The sequence below is a fragment of the Vipera ursinii genome (assembly GCF_947247035.1).
Source record: "Vipera ursinii genome assembly, chromosome: 1".
NCBI classification, from domain to species: domain Eukaryota; kingdom Metazoa; phylum Chordata; class Lepidosauria; order Squamata; family Viperidae; genus Vipera; species Vipera ursinii.
In genome coordinates, this window is record NC_139512.1 from 179811602 (window position 1) to 179837334 (window position 25733).

The 25733-nt window shown below is 39.3% G+C and overlaps 1 protein-coding gene across 1 annotated transcript in view; it reads left to right on the plus strand.

Annotated features, from left to right (window-relative positions):
* Window positions 1-25733, plus strand: part of UNC80 (unc-80 homolog, NALCN channel complex subunit) — a gene marked incomplete at its 5' end in the record, with an annotated part of 192180 nt that overhangs the window by 46416 nt on the left and 120031 nt on the right. Inside the window, 10 exons of the mRNA XM_083369438.1 lie at window positions 2241-2657; window positions 4156-4287; window positions 4714-4861; window positions 5184-5332; window positions 5812-5981; window positions 7465-7566; window positions 8137-8345; window positions 8723-8829; window positions 13468-13564; window positions 19829-20001. Coding sequence (XP_083225564.1) covers window positions 2241-2657; window positions 4156-4287; window positions 4714-4861; window positions 5184-5332; window positions 5812-5981; window positions 7465-7566; window positions 8137-8345; window positions 8723-8829; window positions 13468-13564; window positions 19829-20001 — 1704 coding nt within the window. The remainder of the gene's footprint in view (window positions 1-2240; window positions 2658-4155; window positions 4288-4713; window positions 4862-5183; window positions 5333-5811; window positions 5982-7464; window positions 7567-8136; window positions 8346-8722; window positions 8830-13467; window positions 13565-19828; window positions 20002-25733) is intronic.

Genomic DNA, 25733 nt, shown 5'->3' on the forward strand with positions numbered 1-25733 from the left:
GGGAAAAGAAGTCAAAGACTAGTGGAATTTCCCAAAAAAGTACAGTAACAAACAATTCCAGATGGGGAAAAAGTAGAAGGCAGCAGAAGAAACCAACCAGTTACACAATCAAGAGGAAAGACATATGAGATGAAAAATGGGACAATCATCATGCAAAAGTACATAAAAGTAGCCCTGATTTGAAAAGATGATGTGTGTGTGTGTATGTATGTGTGTATGTGTATATATATATATATATATATATATATATATATATATATATATATATATATATATATATATATATATATATATATATATATGTAAATTACTAACAAAGAATTAAGGGAGACTGAAATGCATTTCAAACTTATTAGTTTTCATCAGTCAGCCATACCCTTCTGAGATTCGAACCTGGGCTGATTGCACATTAGGCAGTTAGCCACAGGATCTCTCTCGCTTTGTTAGCTTTCTGCAAGGGGAGATATGTGTCAAATACTTAACTATTTAGATTACCTTGCTAGGCCCCAAACATGAGGCAAAACTTTATTTCCTGTTTCAGCCTATCTTGAAGGCCATCGAACAGGCAGTAGTCTAAATAGTCTAAAATACATACAAACACACACACACACACACACACACACACACACGTGTGTGTGTAAAATAAATCAAGGCTAATGAATTATGCTGAGAAAAAAATATTTTCCATGTAAGTTCACAATAAAAGAAGAACAAAAAGAAGAACAAAAAGTAAAAACTAACAAAGAGAAAGTAGAACAATTCAAACCTATTTGGCATCAGTCTTCTTTCAGAACAGGATATGCATCCCATCAGATCATTATGAAGAGCTTGTTCAAACAGCAGAATTTCAGTTCAAGATTGATGGAGAAACCTAATCAGGGAATGGAAGCTTGTATGTGTTCAAATTTTATAAAGGTTTATATGGAGGTTGAAGGAACTGCTATTAGAGCTGTGCAGTGCTTTGGACCCAGCCTCCAGAAGGTACACCAGAGTGGATGAGAATACAAAAATGGCATCTACAGTTATGTGCTGCACCCTTTCCTGGCATGGCACCAATTGCAATTTTATGGAGATCCCAAGTAAAACAGCTGCTTTGAAATGTTGCTGACATGTGCTACATCGGTACTTCCATGTATTCTGAAGGGCAGATTAGGTGAAACTTGGCTCGACAGCAGTAACTGCAAGAGACATCTTGGAGTCCTAGTACACAAACACATATGAGTCAACAGTGTGCTGCAGCTGCCAAAAAAGCCAATGCAATCCTAGGCTCTGTTAACAGAGCTATAGAATCAAGATCACATGCAGTGTTAGTTCCATTTTATAATGCCTTGGTAAGACCATACTTACCATTAGGTTCCTTCTAATGCTGATGTTCTGTGAATATGAGAAGAGTGTCCAAATATCTGAAAGGAGGTCTATTATCGCAGAATAATATTTCCAAACATAGAAAGGCAAATACTGTAAAAGTTTGACAAAGGTAATACAGGTAATACAGGTAATCCTCAACTTACAACACTTCACTTAGTGACTGTTTGAAGTTACAATGGCACTGAAAAAGCAACTTATGGTCATTTTTCACACTTATGACTGTTGCAGCATCCTCAATTTATGACGGATGCAATGTTCTGGGGTCATGTGGCCACTTTTGCAACCTTCTGACTAGGAAAGTCAGTTGGGAAGCCAGATTCACTTAATAACCATGATACTAATTTAACAGCTTCAGTGATTCACTTAACAAATATGGCAAGAAAAGTTATAAAATAGGGCAAAACTCACTTAACAAATTTCTCACTTAGCAACATAAATTTGGGGCTCAATTGTGATCATAAGTTGAGGACTACCTGTAGTACTGTAACTAAGGGAGCGGCAAGCTCCCTTGACTAGATGTGTGCAGATAGCCATCTTTCAGATTAGAGACTTGAAAATCTATGATTTTATGAAACATTGTTTTTGTTTTATATTCTTTCAGCAATAAACTGCTTTCTATCAAAGGCAGATTTGTTTTAGATCAGCTAAAAAAGCATTGCTACCAGAAAATTGACCTGGATCATGCTTAGGGTGGCTTATACAAATAGTGCACACATATTTTTGTTCACTTGCTATTATGCTATAATTTAAGATGTCATCTTGTTGTAGGATATCACATTTGGACCATTTCTTTAGAAACCCGTAGTCAGGCTTTTTGCAAACAATATGGGAATATAGTGCTGCCTGCAGTATCTCATATTTCTTCCTTCAAGGTGGTTCTTAAAGCAGTTTACTTGGTCTTGAATCATGACATCAGCTCCCGAATCTGTGATGTGGCCCTCAACATTGTGGAATGTCTGCTTCAGCTCGGTGTGGTACCCTGTGTGGAGAAGATCAGAAGGAAAAGTGAGAACAAAGAGAATGAAACCAATGAAAAGAGACAAAGTGAAACTTCCTTTCAACTCAAGGGGACTTTGACTACCTCAGCATCTGGATTTGGGACTGCTCCAATCACTGGAGCAGGAGATGGCAGTGGAGAAGGAGGAGGAGGAGGAGGAGTTGGAAGTGCTGCTGGAGGAGGAGGAGGTGGTGGAGGAGATGGAGGAAGTGGTGGTGGTGGAGGAGGAGGAGGAGGAGGGGGAGAAGGTGGCGGAAGATCTTTTGAAACGAATGATAAAAAGGAAGACAAGGTATGTTGAAGCTTTTACAGGCTCATTATTTGCCAATCAATACTATATATGTTAATGCTGAAAAGCATTTTTACAGAAGCTTCCATATTTATGTGATAGTCCATTGCCTAATTTAATTTCTGATATTCTGTTTTACAAACTGTTAAAATCCCAGGTTATGAAATAAGATTTGTTTTTATTTCTCAGTTTGCCCTCAGAGGTATTGTCATCAGATATTCATATGAATGTGTAAAGATTGAAACTCAATATGGGATAGAGGAGCACATGGAAGAGTTATCCAAGTCATTTCAGTGTATGTGGCATGCAGTGTAAGATCTTGATCTTATAGTTTAATTTCCCAAAGCAAAAATTAGAAGGATGTTCTTACACTCCTATCTTAATTTGAAGAATTTCTTCTAGTTAAATTTGTATGCCTTTTGCAATAACAGTATTTTATTAGTATTAGCATGAATAAAGTTGTAATACTTTACTGTGAGCTACAAATAACAAATGCAAGAATACTTGCATTTGGAGAACTGCATATTCTTTTGAGTTCTGCCAAATCAGCAAGCATGCATAATAAAAGATTCAGCAAGTTGCAACTGGCTGATCAATTGTCCTCAATGTGTAGTCCTCACAGGATCTACATTTAAATGGAGTGAAGCATGCAGGTTTCACTCATTGGCACCTGACTGGGAAAGATCTTGTGATGTGATGAACAAATGCCAACTTAATAAGTAACTGCTACAAAGAAGACAAATTCAGTGTTGGAATTCATTAGGAGCAGAACCAAAAATAAAGCCGATTATTTTATTGTACCCTTATAAAATCTAACATGCAGTCAGTCATATGTGGAATATTATATGCAGTTTAAAGTACTAGAATCCAGAGTAACCCAATTAACCTTAGGGTGAGAAAATCAAATTAGATCACATGAAACATGTGCATGTAGCACACTGTTACTCAATTCTCCAAGATGCCATAATGGCCAACAACATAGACAGCTTTAAGGGGGGGGGATAAGAAAACATGGATAAGACCACCAGTAACAAAAATACTTCCAGGATCAAAGGCAGTTTGCCTTTTAGAGCTGGCTTTTGTAGAAAATTGGTGTGCTTTCTGAGGTTACTATATTTATGTTCTCTTGGTGGTCTTCCCAAAGTCATCTGGATGACATTTGTGAGGATGCTGGATCTGGGATACATTTATACTATGTGTTCTTACTTCTTCCAAGATTGTAAACAATAAAGAGAATTGCTTCTCTCTGTGTTTCAAAGTCCTTTGATCAGACACAGGCAACCTATCCATCTAAATCTGATCTTTTTGTTTACAAGCATTAAAGCTGTCTCCTTTAAAGATACCTTAAATGTTATCATTTGTAGAAAAAACCTCTGTGTAAGATTTATTCTGTTAATAGATAAACTGGCATGCACCAGTTTGATATTATTTTTCTGATTCTGATCATAAACTGAACAGCTTTCTCTCTGGTCTTTCTGGTTTCTTCAAATGTGCTGCTAAGGATGAAAATACTCCAGTAAGCACTCATAGGCTGGCTCTGACAATGCTGATAAAAATTGTGAAGTCTCTGGGCTGTGCATATGGCTGTGGAGAAGGTCACCGAGGACTCTCTGGGGATCGTCTGAGACATCAGGTATAAAACTGCTTCTAAATTGTAGTGCACATGTATTAAATTTTAAATACTTGTATCTTATGTATTATCCCAAAACCTTTATTCCCCTAGAAACTTTGGGTCCAGTAAGTCACTGTATCAACAAAGATAGGAAGGCAATTGTTTAAATCAGGCATGTCAAACTGCCAGCCCATGGGCTGGATGCATCCCACCAAAACAGCGGCCACTCCATTGCCGTCAATGGGGACAAAGTCGTGATATGTCGCACAATGTTATGTGGCGTCGTGAGTTTCACATGCCTAGTTTAAATCCTCTCTAATTATTTTATGAAGTTCGTTAGGTACTGTTTTTAACTATTTAGGAACTAACAGATTGAATTCAGTGTAGTCCTCTGTGATTATCACCAGCAGAACCTAAGTTTGGTATTCTTAAAACCTTTCTTAACAGGCTCAGAACTGCCTTACCAAATTATATAAACTGGATAAGATGCAGTTTCGTCAGACAATGAGAGATTATGTGAACAAAGATTCATTGAACAACGTGGTGGATTTTTTACATGCTTTGCTAGGATTTTGTATGGAACCAGTTACTGACAGTAAGTATAGATTGCCATCCTTAGCATTCAGCTTTCCTGCAGATGTGTGCCTGAACGTATTTATTTGTGTATGTGCAATGTGTGAATTTAACTTTTTGATTGTTTTAATTGAATGAGACATGGGCTCTTTGTCTTCACTCCTTTTTTATACTGCCAGGCTCATTTTGGAGTACTCCCCTGCCCCCGTGGTTTCCCAAAGTAACAAATCCCTCCTCTGGATGAATAATGCTATTGCAGATCAAGAATTGCTGACAATTATATATCTTACTGTTTTTCTGAAATTTAACCATGCAGTTTAACTGTTTTACTTTGCATTTTGTAGACAAGGCTGGTTTTGGAAATAACTTCACCACTATGGACAACAAATCTACAGCCCAAAGTATTGAGGGCATTATTGTCAGTGCTATGTTCAAATCTCTGATCACCCGCTGTGCCTCTACTACGCATGAGCTCCATAGTCCTGAGAATCTGGTAAGGGCAACTTTCCTTTTCACTCAATTATGACATAGGTTTTTAAGTATTATCTTTTCTATTCTCAGTATAAATTGTTGAATTGTTCCATCTTCTTTCAAAAAGGGGTGGAAAGACAAAATATAAATTGTTTAAAATTAATTTTTTCAATTAATAAATGTTGGCAGGTAAATTTTGGAAAATGTCATGCAGTTCAGTAGAACACGAGAGAACCAAATTTCCTTTGAATTTGCACCTAGCCATTAATTTGACTTGAAAAAGTCATCATTGTGTTGGTCAAGATGGCAACTCTTTGGCCTTTCCTTTCAACATTTCAGGCAGTTTCTATTAAATTCATTACTGAAAATTATTTCATAGCAACAGAAGGTCTGAAACCTAGACCTAATTTCTTAAGAAAACAGAGAAAGAAAATGTTTGCATGTTGGAAGCCTAACAAACTGTTTTCCCCCCGGTAAAAAATGTCATCCTGCTGGCTTCAGGGTTTGTACTGTGACATCCGACAATTGGTACAGTTTATCAAGGAGGCTCATGGAAATGTTTTCAGAAGAGTAGCTCTGAGTGCCCTTTTGGACAGTGCAGAAAAGTTGATTCCAGGAAGAAAAACAGAAGAAAATACTGAACAGGAACCCAAACCACCAGGGAGTAAAAAGTATGTATCTGGACTGGAAAAGCCATTAAGATGCTTGAATGATATAGTAAGGTCAGCCATACCCAGACTTGTCAGCCTCGCTTTTGGGAAGAAGATAAATCATGCTAATACTATTTGCTCTCAAAATTCTCCCTTCCCCAAAGATGTCTTATGATATACATATACAGCAGATTGCAGTGAAGTATGCTTTAATTTCATTCAAATGCACAGGATTAAAGCACAGTTAAGAACTGCGTTCAGGTTATTCAGCTGAAAAATTGTTTTAAAAATATCATTCTTATACAACATAGGAGAATAAGATATTGGATTAAGTACAGTAGCTATCTCTGTTATTTATCTGTGAGGAGGGATGATCTGCTTCAAGTCAATATGGCATCTATTCAGATTATGGATCCATATTCTCCATCTTGGCTGTAATGCTGCTTCTAGCTTTGCATCACATCTTGCTGGCCTGACATTTGCAATGGGGGGAGGGGGAAGGGAGAGCTTGGAATGTGAGGGAACGGGTGGACGTTGGGAATGAAGCTGTTCTAGCCCTGACACAAGGTCAGCCAAAAGAAATGTGGAGTTGGTGAACAGGCTGTTTCCAAAACAACCTGAGAATGTCTAATTGGACATTAATAACAGGGGTTGGCCTGGGAAAAAGGAGAACTTAACTGCATTGTTCTTGTACTAAGCAAACAGATTCTGCCTTGCAAAAATCTGTAACCACTTTGTTCTTAGTAAAGTATACTCTTGGAAAATAATAATGTGCCAGGAGTCTTTCTTTGCTAATTAATTCAAGTGGGACAGATGACATTCTCATTTTTCCCCCAATTAAATATGGAAGAAGTATTTTTTCCTAACAACTGTTTCATACATAACTTTTTCTGATATACCCATTATTGTATGGAATTAGCCACAATTGGGGCTAATTCTATTATCTATCTATCTATCTATCTATCTATCTATCTATCTATCTATCTATCTTCATACAAGTGTGTGTGTGTGTGTGTGTGTGTTGTATTATATACAGCTGTCCCAAGGATATACTTTGGTAGACATTTTTAAGCCAAGGCACATTTACAGCAGCATGCCCTTTTTATCATATATCTGTACATGTGAAGAGAAATTCCAATTTGATAGAACACACAATTTTTCTTGAAAAGAATCTTTTTGAAAATTTTTGTAACAGAATCCGATACATATTTACTCCCATATAATTACAGGCTAATTAAGATCTATTTAACTTAATGAGAAGCATTTCTGAATTTACATTAAATAGACACACTTACAAATTAGATAATCAATTTGGTATATTTTCATGCCCTTGACTACTGTTACCATTCATGATTGATATATGAAGAACTGATGGGAGATTGCAAGAAGAAAATTTACCTCATCTTTCTGTTTTAGAAATACTTTTAAAAATAATATTAGGAAGCTAAACAGGAATAAATACAATATGTTATTGTTCCTGTGACTAGTAGCTTTGTCTTTGTAGATCTGAAGTAGGAAGTGTTGTTATTGATAAAGGACATCTGTCTTCTGCTCCTGATGAATGTCGTAGCTATGTCTCAGGCCGTCCAATGCAAACTCCTGAGCAGTAAGTAAATTAATCAATACATTTTATTTTAATCAACAATCAGGTTACTTACAAACATAATTTAAAAAGAAAAAGCAATACTGTTCAGACTTGAATCAGCTGGTTTCCTTGTTTTCATTGTAGCAATGTAGAAATTAGCTATCATAGCTGAGAGAAAAAGGTTCACATAATTATGTGGAAGTTGTTTCTTAACAACTTCTGCTCTCTGCAGTGCTAGCTAGCAGTGTAGAATATTGCATTCTGCCTAGCCTTAGGCAAATCATATTCACCATCATAACATCTTCCTAATTTACTACATAAAGATTATTACTTTATTGGAAATATTATATACTTTTCTCCTAGTGCTTACTGTCCTACTTTACAAGAGTTACAAATCCAATTATCGATATTTTTCAGTATATCATTTTTATGATGATAGGTTTATTGCTTATTCCCTCTTCTAAAATTAGCTGAACAACTCCCAGTGTTCAGGGCACAGGGCAAGATTAGAAGAGAGAAAGATGCTGCCCTATTTTTTCTTTTCTTTTTTTAATTCTGCTAAGTTTTACCAGCCATGTCATTCCTTCACAGTGATGAACAAATGCAAGGAGCAGCTTTAGGCCGCAAGGATTTCTGGCGGAAAATGTTTAAATCTCAGAGTGCTGCTAGCGATACCAGCAGCCAGTCGGAGCCAGACACTTCTGAATGCACAACTGCACACTCAGGAATGACCACAGAGAGGCGCTCCCGCTCCCGCTCCAGACGGATCTCCCTGAGAAAGAAACTCAAACTCCCACTAGGTCATTCAATTATTGGTTTGTTAGATGTCGTGCCTTTTCTCCAGGAGCATGTGGGGATTTATCATCCTTTTTAATCCCACAATATCAGCCATGAAAGCGATGGACATTGGCCCAAAGTCATCCAGTCAGATTCAACAGCTGAGGGCAGACTTGAACAGGGGTCTCCACTGATTCTCTCCACACGGGAAGCTTTATACATGAAGATACTTTGCCATGCTATTCAGTGTCTTTGAATTTTTCCCCATCTTCCTTTGTATGACTCCTAATATTTTGTTCAGGTTTTAGGAATTGAGTCCTTAGTAGCAGTAATGAGAGATGTACATTATTCAACTAGTAATGTCAGAAAAAAATTCACACCTACTCTTTCTGTATTACAGGGAATTGGCTGAAACGTTCATCAATTTCTGGTTTGGCAGATGGTGTAGAAGATCTTCTGGATATTAGCTCGGTGGATCGTCTCTCTTTCATCAGGCAGAGCTCCAGGGTAAATATGTAACCCTTTCACACTTAAAAAAAACAGCTATCTAACACTGAATGTGCACATTTATTTTTCTATGTATCCTTACCTATGTCTTCAACATCTATATTTCTTTCTTCCTGGACTAAAATTGTCACTGCATATTGTTTCTAAATTTGTGCATTTTTCCAAGTATTATCAGTTTTCCATCTTAAAGAAATGACTAGGACTATGCATGCTTTTACTTTCATTTCTTGCTGCAGTCTCCTTTTACATACACATACACACTCATCAATACAATAAAGAGAGCAGAATCATTTCCAAACTTGTGTCATATTCTCAGCAGATCCGCACAATACATTTCAACAAAGGGAAGAACACTTATTTCTGAAGGGGGAAAAATAACTCAACCAACTAGCCAACTGCAGACTTTCATTTTTAACAGTGATGGCGAACCTTTTAGAGACCGAGTCCCCAAACTGCAACCCAAAACCCACTTATGCATCGCCGGGTACTGGGTGGGCATGGCCCACTGAATAGGTGTGGCCACTGAGTGGGTGTGGCTATGGTATCATGGCAGCATGGGTGGGCATGGCCAGGGTGGGCATGGTCACCTTGATGCTGCTCCTGGGGAGGGATACCTGTGGAGGCCAGGCAGGTTGGGGGAGATCCAGGGGTTGTCTGGCGGGTGGGGCAATGGGCAGGAGGCTCATCCTGCAGAGTGAGGCGAGGTGAAGGAGGGGGCAGGGCAGGGGTGCTGTTGGAGTGGGGCAAGGCAAGGTGAGGCAAGGGCAGGGGCTGGTTGCAGACAAAGGGGGGGCTCCAGTGAGGAGGAGGAGGAGGTGGAAGAGCAAGCTTAGCAACCACAGTGGGGATCCCCCCAAAAAACAAATGTGCTTCGTAGGTAACCTCAAAGCACAACAGAAGAGACCAAAACCTGCTGCAACCACCCAGCAGATGGGAGGGGAATAAAAACCAAACAGCTTCCCACCCCAGCCAATCCTAAACAAAAATGCTCTCGACAACAAAAGCCTCAGACAGGGGGAAGAGCACAGGCAGGCAGGCATCTTGCTCAGCTGATGGCTTGGGGGGAAAGGGGGCAGCTACACCCCCTCCCAAATGCTGCCCTCTCACAAAAGCAGGATGAAAACTCCAAAAAATGACAAGGAAAAAAAAGTTAAAACAGAAGAGTATCTTTCGATGGTTTTCTTCCCCACTTCCTTCTAGCTGCAATTTAAATATGTAAAGACCACAAAAGAAAAAACTTGGCTTTCTCTTGTTTTAATTCAGAAGGCAGGAATGGGAGGATTGGGGGGGTTGTTTGTTTCAAAGGAAGGGAGGAATGCTGGCTGAGGAATTCTGGGAGTTGAAGTCCATAAGTCATAAAAGGGCCAAGTTTGAAGATCCCTGTTGTAAGCCAATGTTTGGAAATACCTCCATGAGAGCCAGGTTTTGCATACACATGTATGTTTGGGACTACATCACCCTGTTCCAGTCTGATCCCTCCTGAATATGGGTGCCCACTTAAAATTAGGGAGCTCCTAATTTTTCAGCTCTTCCAATGCACAGCTCCCCTCCTTCATCAAACCAACACCCAACAGGACAGGAATTGCCTGCAGACAGAAATCAATGAAAGTTGAATCATTTTTTAAGGTGAATTAGTCAGGAAAAAGGTCCAAATATGCCCAGGTCAGTTGATCACCTCAACACATGCGGCGTTAAGCCAAACGTCGCATCTGAGCAGCCGCTCCACCACTTCTTCCGCTTACTGAACCCGGGAACCCCTCCCCTGGGCTTAAAAATCTCCCAAGCCAGCCTGACACACAGCTTTCCCAACTGGAGGATGGAGTTCCCATCATCCACAGCCAGCCATACCCTCGGCCGCTCGCCAGCAACGATGCTGGAAAATCAGTCCAAAGGGAGCCGGTCGGTTAGCTCAAAGCTTGCAGCTTTGGATGGAGAAAGTCCCTGCACAGCAGCGGAAGGACCAGCCCCCAACCAGGCCAACTGCAAGCCCTCGGGGGCTCCGACACCAAAGCACAACCAGCCGGTCGATCCCCTGAGTCGGAGAAATTGTTGTCTGCATCACACTGAATCACAAGCCTGGGAAGAGGGTTGGCCATGGGAGAGACAGACTGACTGACCAAGGTGAGCTGCTGCCCCTCCCTGCCTGAGCTCCACGTCGGCCCACTCACTGCCAGAGTTTGTCCAGTGTCTTGCTGAGCTCGGCATTGTGCAGATGTGGGTACTGGTCTTCCAGCTTCCTGCACGCCGCCTGCACCCAGACCATGAAGGCATTCATGGGCCACTTGACATGCGGCTTGGCCTTCAGTGCCCTAAGGCCCAGCACCAGCATGGGCACCAGGCTCCAGTCATAGCCCTTCACCACCTGCAAGACGGCATCCCAGATGCAGGCAGGGAAGCGCTCGTCCCTGCTTGTCCCTGCCTGGCTTAATCAGAGCCTGCCCAGGCCACTGCCACTTCTGCCACCACCACTGCCTCCACTGCCTCCACTGCCATTGCCACGCATGAGACTGGGCAGATAACTTCTCCCCGGACCCTTGATGAGGTAAAAGGGGCCAGATCCCAATCCCCACACCCAACCCTGCTCTCGCTGGCTGGCTGGCTCCTGGGCCCTGCCTGGCTTACTAGAGCCTGCCTGGGCCGCCTCCACCACTGCCTCTGCTGACATCACCCCAAGAGGCTGAGTCAAGGCACCTTAACCAGGTAGGCTGCCCCCCCTGCGCCTTTCACTGCCGCCATTACTGCCCTAGCCTGCCAAGGCTGAGGCAAGGCAGTTTAAGCAGGTAGGCCAGCCCCGCCCTCTGTGCCTTTCACTGCCGCCACCATTGCTGCCCTTGCCGCCCCTCCTCCTTCTCCTCCCCTGAGTGGCCGGCCGCTGAAACTTACCACTGTCGGCTCGTGCTCACTCGCTCACTCACTGTCTGCAGCAAATGCTGCTCCTGCCAAAAGTTGCTCCTTTTATAGCCTGTTGTCTATTCCCAGACTGCGCATGCGTGGAGAGGAGGAAGGAGAGCTGGGCCTAACAATGGCGCGCCTGCCAACAGAGACGGCTCTGCGTGCCACCTGTGGCACATGTGACATAGGTTCGCCACCACGGCCTTAGGTTATTGAACATCAGAGACCATATTACTCAGTAGTGCCGTGGTAGTGAACCTATGGCACATGTGCCAGAGGTGGCACACAGAGCCCTTTCTGTGGCCACGTGTGCCATCGCCCCAGTCCTAGGCCTTCAGCTGGGTTTTATAAAACCTTTTCGGTTTAGGCCTCCGCCGCCGTGTGCAAAAAAAAAAGATTCAATCAATCAATCAGTTTTAACTTCTCATGGGAAAAAAAAGTTCTCGCAAAGTTGGAATTGATTGATTGAACTTTTTAGTCCCAACCAGTCTGCCATTACCACTGCAGCCATGCCCACCCAATGGGCCACGCCCACCCAATTGGCCACACCCACCCAATGGGCCACACTCACCCAATGGGCCATGCCCACCTGGCACCCGACGATACATAAGTGGGTTTTGGGTTGTAGTTTGGGCACTCAGTCTCTAAAAGATTCACCATCACTGCAGTAGTGTGATGTCCAGGGGAAAAAAAAACACAAATATATGAAACTAACTGGACTTTAGAGTGCAGAGGTTTGACTCTTACTATAGGTTCTAGAGCTAAAAGAATTTGGTACAAGAACAAATAATTTTAAAACAAAATTTCTCATCAAAAGCAAACTAAGCTGAAGAAAATAACAAATGTGGAGAAAGAGAAGGGCTGAAAAAAGGAGATGAGGGAGTGAAACTACTATATCTAAATATTTCTGCAGAAGACTTTAAACATGGCTAAACGGTTGGAATTGAGCTACACCTTCAGTTGCATTTCTCAAGCATTTTAATTTCCCATCATTATTCTCCACACTGCCAGCTGATTGGTAAAATGCGATGAACCTAAATATGAAAATATGGACTTTAAAGGTTTTATTGTTTTATTGGAGCTAAACTTTGCTTTACTAGAAGCTAAAACTTTCTTTCTGGATGAGTATTTTTCTAAACAAAGCAATAAAGTAATTCCAAAATTACTTTATTGAGTCCCACCAGGCTCAAGGTTGACTCAGCCTTCCATCCTTCCGAGGTAGGTAAAATGAGGACCCAGATTGTTGGGGGCAATTAAGCTGACTTTGTAATAATGCCGCTTGGGGGTGTGTGTGAAAGCCCTAATAAGCAGGCATATACATAGAATGAAGGCTACTGCTAACGCTTGTAAGCCGCCCTGAGTCTTCGGAGAAGGGCGGGATATAAATGGAAATAAAAATAAAATAAATAAATAAAAAATAATGGCGCTCACAAAGTATTCCTACAGGCAGAGAAAATGAAGCCACTGGAGAGCTTCCTTAGCCCTCTGCTTATCTCTCTCTTGAGTGACTAGTTTTCTTTAGAAGTCACAGGTAGAAGAATAGATATATTAAGCACTAAGGAGAGAAGAGGGAGGAAGGTTGTTTTGTTCCTGTTTCCTATTTATTCAACTGTGATTCCCTCAACATGGAGGTATGGGCTTTAAAATGTTACTAATAAAGGAGAATATTTATTAAGGAGTCTATTTAAGATGCTATGTTTACAGCAGCAATGAAAACAATGAAATGATGCTTCTTTTAACATTTAGGTGAAATTTACTAGTGCAGTGAAGCTATCGGAAGGTGGGCCTGGAAGTGGCATGGAAAATGGGCGTGAAGAAGAGGAGAATTTCTTCAAGCGTCTTGGTAAATGGCGCACCTGCCGAAGACATCCATCCAGGCTTCATCACACAGAAGAAAAAGATGGTTAGAAATCAGGGTTCTGTTTCTTCAGTCCTTTTTTTAAACTTTTATCTTTTTCTTTATTCCTTCTTTTTTTTAAAAAAAAAAATATTTTCTTTCTCTAATTCATCCTTTACCTTTAAAAACATATTTTCTGGACCTATTTTGTTTTCTATGACTTTATATATTTTATAGCCACTACTTTTTTTTTCATTTCTTCTGATGTCATTTTTTCATTTTCATTCAGTTCTAGCCAAGAAGGAAAAGCATATATGGGCCAATGCATTTAGATATGGCAAAATTGACCTTTCAAGAAATCAAATTCATCATTTGGAAAATATGAAATTTGGAAACGGATATCTGGGTTCAAACATAGTATGCTAATATTTCACTCTGGTCCTTGATGTGAAACGTTGGATGTGCCCACCAGCTTTTATTCCCCGTTATCAATCATCTACATTTTCAGTAAAATTCAGCACTGATGAAATGGAAAACCCTGTACAAATGCGTTTTAATTATCTCTTTTCTTCTGTGTCTGCTTGTCTTGTGTCTTCATGCCATTTCTTATAGAGATGCTGTCCTTCGTTCTTAGCAAAATTAAAAATGATATTGAGAACAATTATATGACAATATGATTGATTACTTTATTATTTTTAAGGAAACAAGTTTTTGCCTCTAAACAAGGCTAGGTCTTAACTGCTTTCAAATATTTCAGATATGCAGATGTGAGCTTCTCGTTACCAAAGATACAACCTCGCATCTTGTTATTTTCCTTCCTGTTTTTGCATTGAAAAAGGGACACAGCATCCCCTCGCAATGGATTTAGTTGCCTTTTTCACAAAACTTTACGTGACCCAACAATACATATTGCTTCATTAAACATGGAAGTGATGTTACTACCTCATTTAGCCATTGCTCTTTCATAAAATGCCTTTTTATATAAAGAGAATGATGTTTCAGATGAAGACGTATGACATATGATTATTGGTATCTCTTACTATGCTAATACAAGTATTAATTTAAGTATGAATTTCAAGTAGAAAATTTTTTATTTCAACATTCAATTTTTAAAATTGTACAAAGTCTGTTTTTAAAATGGAATGGCTTATCCAATGGTGATGAAAATACCATTTTGTTTGGCTTTTGAGATCATTATGTGACAATAGGAGCTAATGAATAGTTTTAGTTCACAGCTCAGTAGCATGCAATATAAAGATCTTATTGAAGTACCAAGGAGTAATTTGTTTTAAAATAAAATGTAGAGGCAATACTGTATATATAATATGCAAATGTTCTTAGATTAGGTTCAGCGCAGCGTGGCAGAATATGAGTAACCTCAGGACTGCAGCCTTAATGATGGTAATGGAATTAATCTTACTCAATCTTACTCAAATGTTAGTTCATAAGTACAATATTTATGTTACAGAAAACTGAAATAAACCAAGTAACCCCAGGAACAAGTTGCCACATCATTCATTGAGTGAGCAAGGGTAGAACTGATAGAAATGGAACTGAAATCAAATTGAAAAAAAAGAAAGGAAAGAGTGAAACTTTACGCTCTGAATCATTTTTTTGCTGAGTTATGAGGAGTGAAAAAGTCATTTCCTGAATTACTGCCATTGTGGGTAATTGTTTGTTTTCTTCCTATTGAGTAAAAAAACTGTAGAGGGAGTATAAGCCTGACTGATTTCAGAGAGTCAGCTGATTGAGGAAATTAAGCTAGGGAGCAGGGCTGCAGGCTATGGCCAAAATTCAAGATGTTCACCACAAAAGTGCAATTGATGTTCTGCTTTTTTATGTGAGTTGCATGTACAAAACTGGTGGAGCTTCGATTGCAACATTATGGCTGCCATCTTGACTATTTTGAGCTTACCCTCCCTACTCCCTTATTAGGGAGTTTATTTAGAAGAGTTTGAGGTGGAGTCCCTAACAAATTTTCTGACAAATAAAGAATCAAGTTGAACTTGGCTAGCAGAAGAGGAAGGAAGGAAGGAAGGAAGGAAGGAAGGAAGGAAGGAAGGAAGGAAGGAAGGAAGGAAGGAAGGAAGGAAGGAAGGAAGGAAGGAAGGAAAGCATTTACTCTAAGCTAAGGTAGGCAGGTTTGGTGTCGTAAGTGGCCACACTAACTGAATGAATTGCTGATGATTTAGCCAAATCCAGTTCTGGAGAACTGATGAAGTGCTAGATGACTGAAGAAAAGTAAATGTTGTCCACATTTTCACAAAGGGGGAGGGGAATATCATAAAAAAAATTAACAGGAATGCCTGGGAACATTCTACAGCAGATCACTCCACAAGCATCTTAAAACCAATGCAGTAATTACTAGAAATAAGCAAGTTTGTCAAGAACAAATCTTGTCATACTAATTTTATCTCATTTTTAAAAGAAATTAAGCAGCCTCCTTAAAAGATTGTGGGAATCTATAGTTAAAATTTACTTTGACTTCAGCAAAGCATTTGATAAAGTACCTGAGGATGTAACCACCTGAAGATGTATCACAGGGGTGTCAAACTGGCGGCCCGTGGGCTGGATGCATCATGGCGAATCCACGCCCACCCCATTGCTGGCAATGGAAAAAAAGTCACTATGCATTGCGACATGTCACATGACATTCTGGGTTTGACACCCCTGATGTATCACAAGCATGACCTGAATAAAATGACAATGACATGGATACATAGTTGTCTTGAAAACTATACTCAAAGAGTATTCATCTATGGTTCTTTGTCAGATTAAAAAGTAATGAGCTGCTGCAAAGATCAATCCTCTACTTCAGGGGTGTCAAACTGTTGGCCCACGGACGGGACGTGTCATCTGGAAGCCGCGCCCATCCCATTGCCGGCAATGGCAAAACTGTCCCGATACATTGCGCGACATCACGTGACGTTGCAAGTTTGACGTGTCTGCTCTACTTTTTATACTTTCATTAATGATTTGGATAAAGGAGAGGAAGAAGCTTTTATTATATGTTCAAATAATATAAAATTAGAAGGAATTAACACTAAATCAGAGAATATGGGTAAGTTAGAGAAGTGGGCAACCAAGATGACCAGAGACTAGAATTTAAGCCACATGAAGAAAGATTGAAGGAGTTGAGTATGTTTAACCTTGAGAAAAGATTATTGAGGGAAATATAATAACATTCAGTGTTTTTAAATAGAATGCCTGGAATGCTTACGTTTTGATTCCTTTTTTTATAAATATTTTATTGGTTTTTAACTATAACAATCTTCAGTGCCTGGTGTACAGTGTGTTGTCTTGGTTTATATTTTAACAAGAAAAAAGGACAATAATAATTAATTAGCAATCAATAATGATTAAATTTGATAATTCCATAATTAATATATTAATTAATGATATATTTCTTTGATCTTTCCATCTCCCATTTATATTCTCCTTCTTTAAGCTTAACCAAAATATAATTCTTAAAATTTTCAATATATAAATGATTAGATATAGGCTTTTTTATATTTATACAAATAATAATCTTTATGTATAACTTTTTTCAGCTTATATTATTCTTATAACCATCATCTCATTAGTTCAGCATGCATCCTATTTTCATATTTTTTGTTTACGCTTAATTTCCCTTACATTCAATCTAATTCTTATCAGTTATAATTTCTTCATATGTTAGTCATCTAACTGTCCACATTTTCCCATTTAGGTACATCATCCCAATATTTTATGTCATACATTATAAAAATACAATACTTTTTATCTATCTTATATATCTCGATATAACATCCTTTTTAATCAGTTTATATTTCACTTATATTAATAACAGTTACATCAACCTGCTAATTTCGTATATTATAGAACATACTATATTACTTAAATCTCTTATCCTTCTTGTTATAAGGGCCCTTAATGTTCAAAATTCTCTATTCTTTTAGCCATATTCAAACAAATGTTTATTCACGTAGTAGTCCATCTGGGAGGGCGAGTCAAATTTCTTGTATCTGTCTCTGGTGTTCTTTATCAACCAGTCAAAATTACAGTTCAGTATGTTAAGCCAATTTAAATCCTTCCTGCAGATTCTCCTCTAAAAGATTAGCCAAAAGCCAAGGTTTTTCTTTTCCATAAACAGTTCTTAGATTTAAGCAACAGTCCAGGTGTTTTGTTTTTTTCCTTTCAGACACTTTTTAATCTTATAGATGGCTCATCCTTTGTTCCCAGCTGTCTTCAAGGTTATTTGCAATTCAAAGGAACAGCTTTTTCTTTGTTTCTAAGCATTCTGCCAATTTCTGAGTCCTTATTGTTAGTATTCTGTTCTCTGATTCTCCACTAGATGTCAGCAGTTATTTCTTTTTTCAGTTTGTTTTTCAATCAAAAAGTTATTTTTGTTATATATTTTCATAATTTCATCAAAGATTATTTAGGGTATAATCTTGACAGTGTTTTAATTCCTAGATTTATCCAGACTGTAGTATTTTAAATCAGATTTTAGTATATCACTTTCCTCCTTAATATTAATTTGCTGCTTCCATCGGTAAGGGAATGGGGATATAGTCCCCTCTCTTCACTTCTGGAGGTTTTCTTGCTTTGGGAATCTTTTGCAAGGATTCAATTAGTACATAGAAGAAAGAAGATCAGTAGTCTCACCAATTCCAAATACGCTGTTCATCGATGTGCAGGTTCATGCTTTGGGGCTGCAAGTAGCTTGAGCTAAACGCTGATCTCACACTAGCCTTTCTCCTCTTGGGTTCAGAGGGATTCCCCAGATCAAACGAAGTGATTGCTGTCACTTCGTGATCAATGGGGCACCCCTCCTTCATGGTCACCTCTTCGGGATGACTTTGGACCCATCTAGGGTCCTCCTGGCAGGACGAACTAGCCGTGGAGAGCGGAGGTCCGCTTTTGTGAGGCCATGCGCTATGGGCACAAAACCAAAAGTCTACATTTTGATTCCTGCATTGAACAGGAAGATTGCCTCTTCCAGTTTTATGACTCTTTGAATCAGTTATGCAGGAAACAACATAGAAAACAAGGTTTACCCAAGTTGAGTTCTTTTTATAGATTGCAAATTTATTACAAATTCATAACTAAACATAGATATTATTATTTTTTTAATTCCATTTATATCCCGCCCTTCTCCGAAGACTCAGGGCGGCTTACAAACTTAGCAGTAGCCTTCATTCTATGTATATGCCTGCTTATTAGGGCTTTCACACACACACACACACACCCCAAGCGGCATTATTACAAAGTCAGCTTAATTGCCCCCAACAATCTGGGTCCTCATTTTACCTACCTCGGAAGGATGGAAGGCTGAGTCAACTTTGAGCCTGGTGGGATGCGAACCTGCACTAATTGCAGGCAGCTGGTGTTACTTAAGGAGGCATTAGCCCACTGCTCCACCAAGGCTCTTAGCTTTTGTTAATATTTTTTCTTTTCTTTTTTATATGTGTGATAGTTTGTTGTGACCTTGTCTTATTCCCTCATGCTTCCTAAGATTGATCTTTCTGTTTTAAAATATTCTGACTGGTTAAAAATGTTGAATTTAATAAATGCAAAGTTTTACACAAAGTGAAACTATTTTCTTAAGCATGAAATGATGCAGGGGTCATTTCTTTGTTATAATAATCAATCAGTTATGGTTGTGCCATCCAGAAATATTTATTAATTACACATGTCTTCTGTTTTTCCATTAAGGATCTTAAGTTTGGTACATGTCATTCCTCATTTTAATACCAGTCATGCAATCTAGGTTATCTTCAAAAGTGACATAATCATGACCATTCATAAATCCATAGAATATGGGCTCAGGTTTCAAGCTGACTCCTGATCTCAATGTGCAATTTCTTTGAAACATCCCCATACCTCTTCTTGACAACCTGTGAACTTCCTGCAAATTTAGCAGTGCTTCTCTCATTCCCTGTCCCAAGGGTAGACTAAGCATAATTCATTTATGGAAAGTTTTAAAATCAGTATCTATACACACTGTGTTGAACTTTGATCCAATCCACTCTTGCATAAATCTTACCCATTTTCTCTGGAGCTAGGTGATATGAAACATGTCCTAAAGACTTCACAGAGTTTGTTGCAGTCATAGATACTTTGAGTATATGCCTCTCTCATTCTGTCACAGTTGATGCTCGAGGACAGGGCAGATCAATAGGAGACATTTGCTTCAGAATTGTCAGTAGATTCAATGAATGTTTAAACATTGGTGGGGGCTTTCTCTTTCCCCCCTCTCCTGCCCTCCCTTTTTGATTTTCTTTTAAGGTTGTCAGACTTATGAAGATCATCTGGCTTCCAGCCAAGAGGGGAACAAATCCAAGAATGTGGTGAATTTGGGAGCCATTCGGCAAGGCATGAAGCGGTTTCAATTTCTCTTAAACTGCTGTGAACCAGGAACAATCCCTGATGCTTCTATCCTTGCAGCTGCTCTTGATCTTGTAAGTACTTATGCACTTATTTATGGGTTCTGTTTGTAATATTGAAGACTCTGGTTTGTGCTGAAATGTGGTAACTGCTGGGAGAGAGAAAACTAGAAAAAGAGGGGAATACTAATGCTAAGCACAATGACAAATTATTTTTTATCCATCTGTAATTATGTCTTTGATTTCATTTGGATTTATGCTATGCCTAATGAAAACAATTCTTTTCTTATTCAAGCTACACTTGTCACAACTCCACTTACTAAGCCTCTTATACAGTTATGTCATTTATAACTCCGGTTACAGTAATTCCACAGAGTTCAGTTGATATCAATAATTAGCACAAACCATAGCTATGAGTCTCAAGTTATTCTCTGGGAGGTAAAGGGATAGCAATTTTAGGAAGTCTTCACTGTATTCTGCTTTAGGAATTATTTATAGCCTGAGATTTGTGGATCCAAGGACTAAATAATTCATCTCCCGCATAGATTGGGATCCAAAGTATCATTGTGCAAGTTACTTTTTGCTTTTGTCTCATCTCATCCACCATTAATACTCCTCACCAATTGCTGATTTTACACTGATTGCCATTTATTTTGATGTTTAGAACCTTTGGAGTTGCATGATATATTTTTGTAAGTAATTCTACCTATGTATACATATTCCCAATCACTAGCATCCTCATGTCAGTAGTTCCTCAGAGATACTTTTTGACTTATTTCTCAAGTTCTATTAGAAAGTAGTTAGATTTAGTTCATTTGGGAAGAAAAAAGTATTACTGAAAAAAATAAGGTATGAATTTTCTCTTTTGCTACCCTCATTCCTCCTGACTATGCTTTTATTGCCTTCTGTGTAATTGTATCAGTAGTCTCACATCTCAAGACATTACAGTAAGTAGTGTAAAGGATGCTGTAATATAGAGTAGTAATATAGACATGCTGGCATGTCACAACCCCTTCCCCCCTCCCATCCAGGCAATCCTAAATAGCAGCATGGAGGCTGGGCCTGAAGTTGAGGTCTAACACCACTATTGCCTCTGGGAGCCAGTTTTGTCTGGGGTTAAGGCCCAGACTAGAAACGGTGATACGGTGAATTCTAGTCCCACTTTAGGCATGAAAGCCAGCTGGGTGACCTTGGGCATTCACTGTCTCTCAGCCCAACCCACCTCACAGGATGATTGTTTGGGGAAAAGAGGAGGAGGTAGGAGTATTAGGTTTGTACCATATCTTGAGTTGTTTAGAAAAATCTAAAGACAGGATAATAAACAAACAAACAAACATCTCCCTGAGGCACAAGAGCCTTGAGCAATCTCCCTGAGGCACATGAGTCACAATTGTTCCTGTGACTCAGTGCTCCACAGGATTTGCTGCAAACCACTTATCTTCAGGTAGTGTTCTCTTTCTGTTGACAGGCCTCTGCGGCCTACTTGAGGTGCCTCTGGGTCAAATGAGGCCTTTGTTCTTGAAGGGGACCTGTGCAATCTCTGAAAACGACACAAAAGCATGCATGCATGTTCTCATGCAATTTTCAGAAGCTCCAGAGATTGTGCAGGTGCACAGGCCATTTTCATGCAGCCTTCATAGCATCCATCTTTGACACACTTGTAATAGATGGACATTTGTGTTTCAATCCCTTCATTTGAGGACACAACTAGACTTTCCTCCCTCCCTCTTTCTCGACCTTAATTTCATGTTGTCTTCTACATGTGGAGAGCCATGAAAAAAGGCCCATTATCTATAGAAGAGTTTCCAGAAGAAACCAAGGAAACCCTCTGCAAGTCTCCTAGTATGAAAAACCCACATTTCTAATTACTTAATATTTTTCTTAGAGAACACTTTTTTGTGATTTAGAACCTTGTTTTTCAAAGCCTAGGAGGATATATATCAATAGGAGCCTCATTGGTGCAACTACCCAGTCTATGAAGAAGTAACAGCAATTATGTGTGAGGGGCAGGATGAGATCAAGTACCCGCATGTCTAATCCCTCCCCTTGTATATACAATTGACATCTGTAGAGGGCTAGTGCTTAAGTGAAATCGCTATGAACAACAGGAGTTCCCATCACTTCTGGGATATTGGTATTCCTGATCACGTGATGTTTGTCCTTTCTTTCTGCAATACAGAATAAGACGTTCCACATCCTTCTGACTTCTTGGGCATATACATAGGAAATGCCAGCAGTTGGAATTCAGACCCTCTGGCTTTAGGTTTTCAAGGGAACATGTTACATAGGGAGTTAACATGATCTGTTTCCCAAAGTCCAAGTCCTTGAGTTTCTATGGGATACCTACATCCACCCAGAACACTGCTTGTTTCATTCTGAGCTGATTCTCATTAACTCCAATGAATGCTGCAATTCTCTCAGGAACTATATAAATTTGTATATTCTGAAGCATGAATTGCAAGTTAATCTTAACTAATGACAATCAACTCTCCTTCCCCTCCCCAAATTCTGAAGTTTTTCTCTATTCTTTGATCTATGTGTTGAATTCATTATTCAGAATCCTTTTGCCACTATATGAAGCTGTCAAAGAAAATGGTGATTTTTGTTGTTATTGTTTTCACCATCTTTAAGCTACATCGTACAAATATGCAGCTATATAAACAAATTATGAGGAAAATGTGCATCTTATTTTGAATTTTGCAGCCATGTGTTGCTTTGTTTCTGTGGACAATGAAAGTGGTAACTTATGGTTCTTTTCAGCTATGCATCTTGTGGCTAATTCATTTCTCTTCATTTGTGATGTGTTTCTCTGTGGTGTGAATTCATCCTTATCCATTCTGTCAAACATCTTCATCTTTCTCTTGCTGCTTCTTCAGATTGCTCTGGGCATAAGGTAAGCTACTGCAATGCCTTTGCATACTGCTCTGAGATTCAGCATGTTGACTCTAAGTGCAATGTGGATAACATTTGTTTCATATGAAGTTGACCCAACAGAAAGCTATATCATGGCTCCTTGGTTGAGATAAGGCTTGAGGCATTAGATGTAACTGAAATAGATCTTACAATAAAGGTCCAAGGGCTGATGTTGCCAAGCAATTAACCCCTTTAGAGCTATAGAGACCAGCCAAGCATTCCAATCAAAATTATGTTCAACTGAACAGAGCTGCCTATCTCGCATTTGTTAGAAAAAGCAGACATGACTCCCTCACAGTCCACTTTGGATCTGTGGGAGATAGATTTGCATTCAGAGTTCAGATTCATTTTCTCCATTTAATTTTAAAATTCCACATTACTTAAACTTTTAAATGCATATACCGTATATACTTGAGTATAAGCCGAATTTTTCAGCCCACTTTTTGGGCTGAAAAATCCACTTCGGCTTATACTCCAGTGAACAAAAAAAAGAACTTCCACCCCCCAGTTTGGAGAGCTGCTGCTTTCATCAAACATGGACGAAGGCAGCAGCTCTCCAAACGGGCTGCGGCGGTTTGGAGAGCTGCGCGCAGCTCCGCCGCCACCTCTGCAAGCCTCCGCTGAGAGAATGGGGCGGTGGAAGCTTGCCACCCATTTTCTCGGCGAAGACTTCTTTCGGGGGATGCAGCCTCTGTCACCCCCTTCTCTCAGCTGCCCGGGCAGCTGAGAGAAAGGGGCGGCAGAGGCTGCATCCCTCGAAAGAAGTCTTCGCCGAGAAAATGGGCGCTGAGACGCCTCATTCTCTCGTCTCAGCGCCCATTTTCTCGGCAAAGGCTTCTTTCGGGGGATCCAGCCTCTGCCGCCCCCTTCTCTCAGCTGCCCTGGCAGCTGAGAGAAAGGGGCGGCAGAGGCTGCATCCCCCGAAAGAAGTCTTCGCCGAGAAAATGGGCGCTGAGACGCCTCATTCTCTCGCTCAGCGGAGACTTCTTTCGCGAGATCCAGCCTCTGCCGTGCTGCACCGAGAGAACAGCAAGCTGCCCCATTCTCTCGGCAGAGCACTCCACCGCCCCATTCTCTCGGCGGCTTGCCACCCCGTTCTCTCATCTCAGCAGAGACGTCTTTAGGGGGATCCAGCCTCCAGCTGCTGCATTTCCCAGCCTCGGCTTATACTCGAGTCAATAACTTTTTCCAGTTTTTGGGGGTAAAATTAGGGGTCTCGGCTTATACTCGAGTCGGCTTATACTCAAGTATATACAGTACATTGATAGTTGCAGATTTGATTGGTGAGCTAATATGGGCTGACTCAACACAGAATTGTAGATATAATGGCCTCTTCTGTTACATAACATGATAGAAGAGTAAAATAATAATTAATTTTATATTTATAAAAATATAAACATTAAACTCACTTTCAGTCTTACAGCAGCTAAGGAGATATAAGAGAAAAGGAACTTTTATGTTTGACCTTGTTTGCTCCAATGAAATTAGTTAACATGAAACAAGAACACTTTCTCTGGGGGAAGGGAATCAGCTTTTTTGGAGGCAAGAAGAAAATTCTTATGTCAATCAGGGAAGCCTAGTGAAAAAAAGAAATGTAATGATTATTTACAATGTTAGTTCATGTATTAATTAAAGAATATTGATTCCCACTTGGTAATAGCTACATAAAAATTCAGGGATCAGTTGAATATATGTATGAAAGCAGACAAATCCGGCATCATGTTATTTGGATTAAGTAACAAAAAGCTGCAGCACAATGAGTACTGTACATGTATGAAATTGGATAATGTGATTGTTTGGTGTGGTGTGAATAAACCCTAGATCCCTCTTCTCCCTATGTGTGCTGTGTAATCATGTATTACCTTGTCTGAGCCATAGTTTGAACTGTGCTCCATCATTTGCTAATATAAATTTTACTTGCAAATTCAATTTGTGCAAATTTTGAAAAAAAATACCTCTATGGATTATAGAGATTGGAGAAAAATTCTTCAATTTACAATTTAATCCGAAGTTACCTTTTTTGTATTTTCCAGAACTATACAAAAATAGAATGTGTGATATGTTAATACCAACATTTTTCTTTTTTGTTTTTGCTTTATGAACAGGAACAAAAAGTCATACTGAAATGTGCATAGTGATGGAAATAATGTTCCAAAGCTAATTATAATTGAAGTATTATTTGAAAATGTATATGTTTTGAAAAGTATGTACAAAAATGTATATACATATGTATGAAAATACAAATTAATTTTGTTGTTATCTTTAATTAATAAATAAATGCAGGCATGAGATATTACAAATTAACTTTCAGCAGACAGGTTAGTCCCTCTGTAATAGAAGAAGGGAGGGGAGAGTGACCAAAGTAGCTTTTGTTGTACTGACAAATCATGAACTGGTATTACATTGGAATGAACTGATATTTCATTATCAAGGAAGTGGTAGCCCAGTGTTGAGTCTGAAGTACTACACTTATTAGAGCTAAATCCCTACAAAAAGTTTAGATGACTTAGAAATAGGTTATGAAATTATCATTTTTATAGAAACTCATGTTTCTTACAACCATATGTATTAAAATTTGAAGAATTTATTTATTTTTACTCTCTTCCTTGATTTATTTTTTAGCAATCTCATTTATATTTTGTGTAAAAATAGTGTAAAAATTTTAGTATATTTTGAGTATCCTACCCTTTAGTATCTCTTGGGATGCTAATTATTGTTTTAGAATTTTTTTTCTTGAAAAAGTCTGGTCACATTACACATTGTCTTTTTCAGTTTACATGAAGCCATTATTGTGTGCTTCATATCAAAAAATGTTGAAGCATTCCTCAAGTACCAGAAGAGCCTGCCTCGTCAACTGATAAAAAGCCTGAGGCCCAAGTCATCTATGATATTTG